This window comes from Dermacentor albipictus, chromosome 2 (genome assembly GCF_038994185.2).
Source record: "Dermacentor albipictus isolate Rhodes 1998 colony chromosome 2, USDA_Dalb.pri_finalv2, whole genome shotgun sequence".
NCBI classification, from domain to species: Eukaryota; Metazoa; Arthropoda; class Arachnida; order Ixodida; family Ixodidae; genus Dermacentor; species Dermacentor albipictus.
Genome location: NC_091822.1, coordinates 196,615,870 through 196,628,316, shown reverse-complemented (window position 1 = coordinate 196,628,316; position 12,447 = coordinate 196,615,870). Strand labels below are relative to the sequence as shown.

General features: G+C 42.4%; 1 protein-coding gene across 2 annotated transcripts in view; it reads left to right on the top strand.

The window, feature by feature from the left end:
• Nucleotides 1-12,447, top strand: part of LOC135898565 (scoloptoxin SSD14-like) — a 119,181-nt gene that overhangs the window by 92,480 nt on the left and 14,254 nt on the right. For both annotated transcript variants that reach the window (XM_065427589.1, XM_065427588.1), the window contains exons 3-5: nucleotides 1,930-2,052; nucleotides 8,097-8,194; nucleotides 10,743-10,935. In XM_065427589.1, coding sequence (XP_065283661.1) covers nucleotides 1,930-2,052; nucleotides 8,097-8,194; nucleotides 10,743-10,935 — 414 coding nt within the window. The remainder of the gene's footprint in view (nucleotides 1-1,929; nucleotides 2,053-8,096; nucleotides 8,195-10,742; nucleotides 10,936-12,447) is intronic.

Genomic DNA, 12,447 nt, shown 5'->3' with positions numbered 1-12,447 from the left:
TTACGTATGCTATCACGTGAAAAAAGAAGCTAGGAGCTAGAACTTCCTGTTAATGCTTGCTCTAAGCTTTTTACTTTTTTCCTTCCCATTTAGACGTAGAATTATTCTTCGCTGTTCAAATTCTGTGAGAATGTATTCCAGAAGCTTTGTAAAACTATCCTGCCAATAGTGTATTTCAGCCTTTACCGCATATTTTTTTTTTTTATCTTGAACGTACATGTGGTCGTAGGAGACGCTCTTATTGCAAACAACTTATCGAATATGACGTTTTAAAGACCTGTGGACATGTTATTTCACTTGTTCTATCTGCGCTTATTTTTTTTTTTCGTACGTACGTGGTTTTCCCTGCTTGATCGTTACCTTTCTTAGGTATCGTTAAATTTCTAAGTCATTGCTCTGTTCGTTTCAATGTTATCCTATATCATTTATTGTCGCGTTTCAGTGTTCATCTTGCTTTCCTTTTTCGTCTGCATATTTCTCCTCTATAGTTGGCCGTGCCGCATATTCTACCATGTGTTTCATCGATTACTGTTTAATTTTAAAGACAGACGATTCGAGATGCAGTGAGACTTTTCGTAGGACAAGATTTGCAACAAGGAATAACAAAAATAAGGCTGTCAGATCTTCTAGCAGTTTAATTGACTAGCTTTCGCTAATGAACTTTCAAGCATCAACGTTAGGCCATTGGCTGGAAGTCTGTAGGCAGTAGTGATCTCGTAACATTCTTTTAAAACAGATCAAAAGACTATTTAGTAAAGCACTCTGTAGTTCCGACTCATTTTCAACGCGAGATCGAAACCGAGCGCGTCAGGAACGCGCCTGACCACGCCTTAGGGTTACGTCACCGGGTGAAGTAACGTCGCATAAGATTTGACATCCCGTGGCCTGCCGACCTTTCGCCAAGCTCACCTACGCGAGGCCGTCTGAGGCGATCTAGGCTTGTGACCCCCACTTGGTCTGTGCATGTTACTCGAAAATAAAGGGTAAAAAAAGTCGTTGGTACTCATCGACAGCGGATTCTCAAGCTGTGTATTGAGGGCACGTTTTTTGAGGCACCTACACCGTAAGGCTTTATTTTTCTTTCTTTTTATGTAGGAGTGTGGCTGTTCCCACATCACGAAATTCGAAGGCCTGGTTATGCGCGCTCGGTTTCAGTCTCGCGCCGAGAATGAGTGGGAGCACACTTGTGTCCGCACGCCTTAAATTAGCGCTTGACTTGTTCTGAATAGCGTTGTATTGTGAGCTTGCCATTAGCTACATACGTTCAAATGGCATTATTACCTTAATATTGATAAATCAGAACCTAATTAGCATCACTAGGTTGATAAATTCTCCGGCGGAGAATGCTTTATTTCTTCGTTTATTTTGCCCGCCTAGTTACAGATCTTGCAAAAAAGTTTGCGCCTTGAATCTTCCATTTTTACTAATTAGAACAGCTGTCGCTGAAATGCACGGTATTTAAGACCCACACCCTTTATTCTGTTAAACGCTTTCTGACTGTCGACGGCTGGACGAAAACCAGTGTCATTGGCAAAAGATGTCATCGAGAGGTACGTTCTTTGTGGTCCTGTAGTTTTCCTAAACGCTTAGTATATTTTTTCATCCCATAGAAACTCTTGCGCATTAGCCTGACCCTGCGTTGCGCGGCTGAAAAAGTTAGTGCGCGTCCTTGATTGTAACGTCCACTCCACCTTCATGGGCTGCACTTACCCCGTTTTCAACATATTTCATTATTAGTTTTGTACTTGATTTGAGTAGTGTTCTAATGTATTCTAGCATACATCTCATTCATGTTGCTGGTGCATACGGGACTGAATTGCTTGGAAACCATAGTTTGTTTATGCAAGGTTACCTGTTTATTTCATGCATAACTTCTTTTAGCATGCCAAATCATAGGTGGTTTTTAATTGCTGTCTTTCATTTTTGCAGGGATATCTTATTAAAAGGGGGATCTGCTGTTGATGCAGCGGTTGCCCTACTGTTTTGCAATGGCGCTGTGAACCCTCAAAGCATGGGTCTTGGCGGAGGTGTGTTCATCACGGTATATACAAAGTAAGTGTCCTGGTCCTTTTAGTCTTGTCGTGCGGCTTCTTTAGCATTCTCATGGCTGTCTTTGGGCTCTGTAGCCACAGCCTTATTTTGATTCATTCGTATTTTTATTCAGTGACAGTGTGTGCATATTATTGACTTTCGAAGCCACCAGCCACTGTGCTCCGTTTGCTCACAGGGGTGGAATATTTCAAACTTTCGGATAACGAATGGAATATATTCCTATTCGATTCGGTTTTGAATCTAATGGTCAACATTCGAAAATGCGAATATTTTTCGAGTATTTTTTGAATTTGATAAAATGTCAACTGTACAATCAAACTTAAAATTTGAGCCAAAATACTCTAAATTTCATCCCCGCAGGCATAGTGTAGGCATAAAACATGAATTCATTTTGTGGAACAGGCTACGTCGCTCGGCAAGTCGGACTTGACCGGCTTCCAACGATCAATCGTACTTTAACGAGTCCTGTGTATGCGGACTGTTAGCATTATAAATGTGAACACTGTTTCATATAAATTGTGGAAATGGCTGCTTATATTAGAAAAATATTTTCGAAAGTATCATTCGATTCGATTCACTTCTTGCACTATTCGGTTCGTATTCGATTTGTCTCAAATACTGTGAAGGTGTTTATTGACATGGTACGCCAGGAATAAGAGGTCAAACTCGGTGCAGCAGTCAGAACCCTGCGAGTAGTCGGCACCGCCCCCGTGCGTAAAGCGCTGGAGATGCGCCTGCCGGACCGGCGGTTCTTCTTCGTTACATTTGTCCCCCGGAGAAAAAGGCGCCACGGAGGGCTTGAGCCGATCCACGTGAACAGCTTCGCGACCGCGGCGGCGCTGATCAAAAGATGGCGACACAGGCTCTACGACATAGTTGACAGGGGAAGCTTGTACAATTTATACGGTGAGGGCCATGATATCCTGGGAGCAATTTAGTGGAAAGGCCTGGAACTAAAGGTCGGACCCGCATCCAAACCAAAGAATCGGAAGGTAAGCTTGGGGGGCCACCGTGACGATGCTGGCATGTCTAATCTGCGGTGGTAAGACAACGGGTGAGTTGCTAGCATTCTTCAGCTTGCTGCGCAGCTCGAGATACGGGAGCACATTCCGATGAATAAAGAGCACATTCCAATGAATAAAGCTGGTAGGGTAGAATTGTTTCGATGGTGCAGGAATGTTCGCGGCCGTACAGTAAGAAAAATGGAGAAAAGCCTAGTGATGGCTTGAGCGAACGTGACGAATGGAAGCGCAGCGTCCCAGTTCGAATGGTCGGACGCGGCGCACATGGCGAGCATGTCACCAAGAGTACAATTGAAACGCTCGCATCAACCCCCTCGTCTGCATATGGTATGCGCTAGTGCTCCGGTGGTTCGTGTGACACTCCTTCAGAGGCGACGTCACGACTCCAGATAGAAAAGCGCGGCCTCAGTCACTAAGAAGTTACCGAAGGGCTCCGTGACGAAGAACAATATGCCACCGTATGAAGGATGCAACGTCTTGAGCATTTAATATTGGGAGTACAGCGGTTTCCGGATAGTGTGTGATAATCGATAATTGATAATCCAGTGGTGGCCAGCACTGGTACAAGGAAGTGAGCCGTAAGGGTCGATTCCGATCCGATCTAAAGGACGGCTCGCACAAGGACGTGGCTGCAAAGGTTCGGCAGTGGAATTAGGGAGTCGAGGCAGCAGTTGACGTACTTGCGGACAAACTTGTACCTGCCAGGCCAGTAATACCAGAGCCGAAGGAGGGCGCAGGTCTTTAACACGCCACCGTACGTTGGAGACCAATGTGAAACGATGCGCATAAATGAGCTAAAAGATAACGCGGTATTACTAGGAGCCGTCGCGGACCCTCAGGGAGATAGTTGCGACAGTAGAGGAGTTTGTCGCGAAAACAAATTGATGCGCCTGCCGCCGTAGAGTCATAGGTGCCTGAACAGTTGCAGAATCAGCGAGAAACTCCAGAAGGAAAGAAATCCACGATTCTTTACTCTTCTCAGAGCGCATGTCATCGATGGCAAGTTCTGACAGGGCAGAGTTGAGTGGACAAAGACCGTGTACGTCCGATAAAATTGGAGAGTGGGAGAGAGCCTCAGAATCCGTGTGCTGTTCGCAGAACCCTGCTGCTCTGTGTTCTGTATTGACTTCTATTGACTTCACCGCACTGAATCTGCTACATATTAACTCGTAAATGGGCAACTATACGCGCCGTGCGCGCCGACGGACGCGCCACTGGTGGCGGCCTTGCGCAGAACACGCGGGAGAGGAGCCTGGCACGCGCCGTAGTTTGTTGTGTCGTTGATCGTGCTTCTGTCTTATTCACGTTTTCAGAGCAAGATAGGCAACACCATTCACACCTGTGGGGTGCCCAAAGCTTCAGGGAATGTCGAATTGTTGCAGGGTGTGGGGCTCAAATAGCGGTGAAAACGTGCCGGCGATACGGTTCTACTCATTCCCGGCCAAGCCTCATCAGCGGGAGCAACGGTAGCAAAAATGGATCGTCGCTTCGAAGGGAAATTTCTTGTTCTCATCCTTTCCTTTGTCTCGTCGGTGCTTTTTTCTTACACGCGTGAGCAACGAAGTTCGTCTCCAGTGCAGCACGAGGTTTAAAGGCATTTCGCTAAAGTTCGGAATGCTGTTTGCCGCTTATATTGATTGTTTTCCGCTTCTTTACCGCGTTGCGCTAGCTAGGCAGCGCGACTGCACGAGCGCATCTTGTATGTTAAAGTGACTGAAGTTTGCAAGAACTAAAATTGTTGGTTTCATGTGGCGCGGTAAATCCTAGCACCAGCTGTCGCGCACTTCATGTTTTTACATCTATTTTGTGCGTGGCTTCGCACATGTTTAACTGTTGCTAGTTGCTCCATGCATAACTCTTGTCGATTCTTTTGAGCTGCGAAGTTTTCCCCCTACCTTGTTTGTAAAGGGTATAAATCACGCTTTGTCTTATCGGAATGATACCAAGGAAGTGCTTCTTTAACAGTTTTGTTCTTTTTGTTTGAGGGCATCTTAGATATTGTTTGCGTTTTTGGAAATATGTTCAGGAAATAGGTAGTTCAGGGCGAGAATTGCTAATAGCTGCTGCATATGGTATTTTTGTTCCATTTCTCGCTGCAAAGTTCGCGTCCCATTTGGGAAGTCATCACCCCTCGATGCTGCCTGAGCAAACTTAACACGCCGAGTGATTTGTTTGTTTCACAACGTAGTCCCTTCTTGCATGCGAGTCAACTGAATTCTTTCTTATACTTACGCTGTAGACGACTAAACCGGGCCTTGCCACCAGCGCTTATCTACTTTGACTGGCGCTGCTCTGCCTTTAAATATATCATGTAGCACCTCTCTCTAGTAATATAAAGAAGTACTGAAAAGTCTAGCTTTGTACGTTTCCAACCAGCACCCTTGGGGAATTTAAAATTGCACAAACTGCAGTGGGAATGGTATTTCATCGGCGTATGCAGCAGAATTGCATCGGCGGTACAGCACTACCACACGCTTTTATTAACCCATGTGTTTGGTGACTTCGTTGGCTAGTGTACGCAAGACCATCAATAAATTGGCAATTACTCTTCTTGAGGCGACTTCGACTGCACTTATTCGGCGATGTCACATATATTCATCGGCAGAAAAATAACAGCGGCATACGCAGAGATTGCACCGTGCGGATTTGTTTGATATAGGTCTGCACTAACGACGGGTGCTGATTATTCAGGTGCAGAAGCAGCATTGCGGCAAGGGTAGAATAAAAAAAAAAAAACATCGAGAGATCGCATCACTGAACAAAATTTATCGGCTAGCGAACATGAGCTCCACGTCATGTAAATGGGGTTCATGGCGTTTGTCTGCGGGACACACCTTGCACGTATGTGGACCATGTTTTCCCAAACACCGGTAACATCGTGTTCATACCCGCTCGCACAGAGGTCAGCATCTTCCCTACAGCTGTCACCGCAGAAGAAGCAGCCTGGCACCCAAACAAAGGAGAAATCGCAGCCACGAACTTCAGCCATCCTTGCTGCAAAGGGTTGTCGTCTGCTATTGCTCACGCGTGTACTGTTGGAAGCGTCCGCTAGGTGGCTTTCAGTGGCGCCTCTATAGGCGGTGCATGAGGCGTATAGCAGTGACGTATTTAGCATGTCAGCATTGTTTGCATTATAAATAGAAGTGGCCGAATATAAAGTTTTCGAATATGAATAAAATAGGAATAGTAAGTGTTTATATGGAATGGAGACGCATATCTTTACAGCAGGAAAATTACGCCTGTAACTGACTAGTGCAAAAATTAGGAGAACGCTTGAACCTAATGTGTGTGTGTGTGTGTGTGTGTATATATATATATATATATATATATATATATATATATATATATATATATATATATATATATATATATATATATATATATATATATATATATATATATATATATATATATATATATACACACACACACACACACAGGTTGTCCCAGCTAACTTGGACCAAGATTTTAACAATACACAAGAGCTCTAGAGAAATCGTACAGACTGCATAGTAGCCATAGTCGTATGTACTTACGACCAGAAATTTTTTCATTACGAAGTATTACTTAATTACTTTTAATTAGTGAACATTTTAATTTTTGCTTGAATTGCAAACATATCAATTACAAAGTTGTTGGGTACCTCAAATAACCTCCGAATCAAGCATTTGTTTAGTGCTCAGCTTTGTCTCGTTCATTTTTCTGAGAAAAAACAAAAGCTATTGATATAGATAAGCTATAGATCATGCATCTCTTACACATATTCTCTGGGAATGTGAGGTTATAGGCAGAGAAAATGCAACCTCCCCAGATGAAGCTGTGGTGCGGTGTACGGCTGCGCTGTGCAACTCAAACCTCCAAGATCAAGTCTGGGCCATTCAGTTAGCCTGCGAAGCGGCAAGGAGACGGTATCTCCGAACCTCTTCAGGGACACACTAGGCCCAGGCCACGAATTTGCAAGATTTTCAATAAAGTTTGTTACCACCACCACCTTCGAGTTCAAATTATTGAGATTCGACTGTAATTCGAACTCCTATGACCAAATTTCTGTTCAATTTATCTGATCCTAAATAAGTTCTGCAAAATGGAATACTGAGTTATGGTACCAACTGATATGTACAAAAGCAGTTCGAATGAGCCACTCCTTGCAACCCTGTTAAGAAATGTAGTTACTCAATTTCTCTGCACACTTAATTCCCGATTACCTTCAAGGTTACATTTGGATGGGTGGTGCAAGCTCATAATGGTCTTCATCTACGTGCACAGCAGAGTCAAATGCTGATACACCTTGTTTATTTATGCTTGATAAATGTTTCCTAACCAGCCATGAATTTTTGACTGCTTTTTGAGTGGTTTGAGTTCCTTTGAAATTTTTATTTAGGACTTTAAAAAAGCATTTGAAACATACCTTATTGGCAACGTAGCTCCTTGTTGAAGTAAAATATTCAGAAGATTTAAGTGAACAAGAATTTTAGAAGTTGTAATTTTATTTGCTTTCAGTACTAGTGTAGGTCTTCAAGAAGATTGCATGTAATGGGATTCTTTGTATGTCGTAATGAACAGAGGATTACAAAAACCAAAATATGTGCGGTCATTGTTGCTAGCCTTTCAAGCTATCTTTTTGCATAAATAACACGTGACAACAAAAACGCTGCCATATGTAGTAGTTCTCATCAGTGACAGAAAAAAAAAAAAGCATGTCCTGTCCTTAGTTTTGCAGGACTCCTTCTTGCTGAGACACGGAAGATATAGGTGCTATGGTAAATGGTAATTGAAAACACTTTGTCTCGTTTTTTTGTGTGGTTTGGCAGCCACATAACTCAATGCTGTCTTATTTGAATGGGATTAACAATTGTTGAATCATTTACATAATTTGAGCTGTTCTGCATGACCTTGTGTGTAGGTTGAAAATCTGCGTGCTGCAGGGCAGACTCATTGTGCAGCTAGTGAGTGCACTCTATTAATTTTATTTTCTGTTGAACTTCATGTGCATCACTGGTATGTTCTCTCTGGTTCCTGCAGTGCTACTGGAGTTGCAGAAGTCATCGATGGTAGAGAGGCAGCCCCAGCTGCTGCCACAGCACAAATGTTTATTGGGAACAGTTCACTTCTTTCATCAGGCAAGCAAATGTAGCTTTGTGTTTTGATAAATATGCAGCTTAACATAAAAAAAAATGCTGCTTTGCTGCCCGTAAGCTTACCATCTTAGGCCATGTCGTATCCAAAGAAGGCAGGCTTCTGGATCCTGCAAAACTCCGTGCAGTTGCGGAGTTCCCCAAACCCACCAACCTGAAGACACTATGCAGTTTCGTCAGCCTCAGCTTCTATTTTTTGCCGCTTTGTGAAGAACTTCGCTGTGATCATCGTCCCTTTGAATCAACTGCTGGCTGGAGACTAGGCTAAAGCACTGGTGATGTGCCTGACTAACCGGCACTTCTTCGTTGCATTTCATACGCTGGAGATGCGCCAGGCTAACCGGTGCTTCTTCTTCGTTACAAATATATGGTATTTACTGAATAATATATAACATTAAACTAGCATCTATTTCAAATATAAATTGCCTCTCACTTATTTTGGTTAAACCTTGCACTAGCAGTGTCGTTTGTGCACTCAATGCGGCTTGGGTAGTGTGTGGCACATTTTCTAAGGCTTTTTTTTTTTTTTACCACTCGTAGTCAAGGACAGCTTTAGAGCTTGCCAAAGTTTTTTCCCTGGGTTTACTAGGAGCCGAGGCCATCCAACACTCCTGATATAATTGATGGGATTTATTCAACATGTTTCAGTTCAGCCAGCTTTGTGGGTTACTGTAGTGGGCTTATCTGTTCTGTTTCTGCCAATATAGAATATTGTACTAGAGTGTGTGCTGGTGCAGCACACTTCTGGGATGTGTCCAGCAAAATAATGTACAAATGTGCTTGAACTGTGACAATTTTCGAGTAAATTGTAGTAGATTACAGCAACAGCAGTGCCTCAATGAGTTAGCAGATGACACCAATTAAATAATGTTGCAGTATCGCTTTGCTTGTGCCTAGTGCAATTGCAGACACCATGAAAATCGACAACCCAGGTTTTCATACATTTTCCTACACTGCACTAGTAGTCCTGGAAATTATACACAGTGCGTGCTGTTCATGGGGAGGTCTTTTTGTGGAGATTTTTAAGCTGATGACAAGGGATTTCTTTTCTAATTAATATTACTTTTTTAATTTGGGCACCTGGGTCTGGGTGTCAGGCTGAAGCACACAGCAAAATTGGTTGCTCCCACAATGCCTTGTTTCATATTTCACAATTCTAGTGCTCACACTATCCTTACTTGTCATTATATGAACCAACTCTCTTGTTGCTTTTGCCAACTAAAGGGCTTTCTGAAACAAATTTAGGAAATTCTGAGGGCATTTACATCAATGTATTTTTTTCTATAGAGCATAAGAGGGACTGAGGGGGCAAAAGCAATTACTTTTTGTTCGGTATTTTAGATTGATATCTGGGTCACTCAAAAGCATTAACACACAATATTTGAGCCACATGTATTCATCTAACTACTACAGAAGTACCGAAATTGGATGCACTGTTGCAGTACTGCATTCATTGGACTGCTTTCAGGATAACATGGACTGCCACCAATATTGTTTTTGAATTCCAGATGCACAATACGTTAGCTATTCTGCTTTTATTTATAATGGTGGTCAGAACAAATTGCTAATTTATTGACCTTTTGGTTGTTGACTGAGCCCTAAATATTGTTATAAAATCTGCTGATGCAGTTATTGAGCGTGCAAGACAATTTAAATGTTTTGATGAGACAAATAGCACATATTGTAATTCAGCCATGTATCTATCCTTCAAACATTGTGCAAATATCTGCTTACACTGCTGTCGCAAACTTATCCTTATCACAATGTACAGTGTACAGATCCAGAGAAAAGTAGCTGGAATGTGTGAGCTGTGGTCAAACTCCATCACAGTGCCCTCTAGCAGCCTCTATAGAGGAAGCAAAACCATTAATCACGCATGTGCGCAGGCCAGCGCTCGGAGTCAACACACACACACCTCTCTGTGTTACTTCACCATTGGATTGAAGCATCATTTGCAGTTTCTGCGACTCAACACTCGCCAGTGCTGTGGCAGTAATAGCATAGTTTCTGCAGTACGCATGTATTGCACAGAATTCTGTGACACAAGTGAGTGGAGCTCTGCTATCAGTGGCATCATGCTAATGAGCGTTCAGCCGCAGAAACTGCAGAAGGCTCTTATGATCAACATGAAAAGATAGAATGGTGTGAACTGGCTACGAGTGCTGGCCACCATGCATGCGTGGTCCAATTTCTAGCTTCTCTTGAAGCTGCTAGAGAGCATTGGCATGCAATTTGCCCGCAGCTTGCATGTTCTAATTATTTTGTCTGCACATGTACATAGAAATAGCTTGCGCAACATTTAAAATTGCACTAATCACTCTGGTGTGTATCTTTGTCTTGCTTGGTCCTGGATAAGTTAATATTTGTCATCCTGTTTCACTGCTTGTTATTCCATTTAGTATATTAGAATCGTTCAACCATTTTATTCTGTTCTGTGAGGTTTGCTATGCTTTCACCCTTAATTCTTGTGCCTCACCATGGGTAGTTGTGGTTAATGAAACAATGCCCAACTGTGGATTTTCTTGGTATGCAGGTCCCTTGTCTGTTGCTGTCCCTGGCGAGCTGAAAGCATACCACGTGGCACACGATAAATATGGCAAGCTTCCTTGGTCCCAGCTAGTTGAGCCAACAATTGAACTTTGTAGGAATGGTTTCCCAGTAGGCAAGCACCTGGCCAAAAAGCTTCAAGAGAAGCGGAATGGCATCATTGGAGAGCCTGCTATGAAGTAAGCTTAAGGTTGATTATTACCTGTTGAGAAGCAGGCACTAAACTGATTGATTCAGGCTTTGCTGATTATGATTAGCTTCAGAACACTCTCAGCATGTCTTCAGCTTAGCAAAGGAACTGCCATTGGAAAGCAAACTTCCTTTGCCATTTTTGTCGAGTGATGATCAAAATATTAGAAAACAAACTTCACCTTGAAAATGTTAGTAGAGCAGTATTTCCTATGGTTATTGATACAAGCCTTCAGGCTTTGGATATGAGTGCCAGCTCCTAGTAGTCGAACATTAATACTGAAAGTTTAGTGTGTGCCACATTTTCTGCATATATGTACATACTTTGCTTGGTGTTCACACATTCCTGTCCAATTATCAAGGTATGAAATTTATTATGGTACCATAAGGGAGTCATCTTATGCTTATAATGTAAGTTTCTATAAAATAGGTTTGTGTGTAGTTTGATGCCACAGAGCATAAGGAAGGCTATTTGTGAAAAAGTAACACATGCATTTCACTGTAAGCTTCGGGACAGACATGCTGAAACTGCTGCTCTTCTCAGGATGCCTACTTTGGATTGAAGGCAAACTGATTACAAATATACATTTGTGTTATTTGCACTAAAGTTATCAAAGAAATTGGTAACTGGTAAAAATTGGTTTAATAAGCTATTGGAACTCAGCTTCTAATGCCCACCACTGCCATCTCTATCCTATCTGCTATGGCCAGCAAGAATACATATGCAGCAAACCTTTAGCCAATGGCACGTTGTTCGTAATTATCTTGTTTGAGTTACTCAAACTATCACTTTAAGCTTGATTGGTTAGCTCATTAAACTTTATTATGCAATTTTTAACAATATATGCCTCTTAAGGCATAAGTTGTTTCGAAAGTTTGCAGAGTGTGTTTAGAAACAGCTAATGAATTGTTTCTATGGTGACTTTATGGGCTTTTCATCCAGGCTCTGAAGAGAGCCCATGAAATATGAAAAATGTTTCTGCGCAATTGCCTGTCTTTAGTTCAGCATTTTGTCATGTTTTTAAAGAAGTCCTCACACCCATATTAAAAATAAAGCTGGCTGTTTCAATCTGCATTCAGCGCAGGCTTGTCACTTAGTACTTTGAATCACGGCAGATTTCCATTTTCGATCATAGGCAAATTCTCCACAGATGGGGTGGTATGCCTGTTATGTAACAATAGAATGCATTTTTGTAATTCTGAATGGCATGCTTGTACTTCGTTGGCCTCAATGGGGCAACCATCTTGTGTGCAATCTGTGCTTGGAAATCTGGATTTCAGAGCCAATTTCATTAGGCATATTGCAGTTCTATCCACTTTGAAATAACACTTAGCACAGAAAGGACTTGGGACAGTAGAGAAGCGCACTTGGACTGTGCTGTCCATGTGTGCAACGATCGAAAATGAACTGTCCTGACTAAGTTCTTTTATAGATTATATGTGTCTTCATTTCAGCTCACGAGGGTTGCAATGTGGGCTTGTTGGTAGTGCATCTTGAAAGG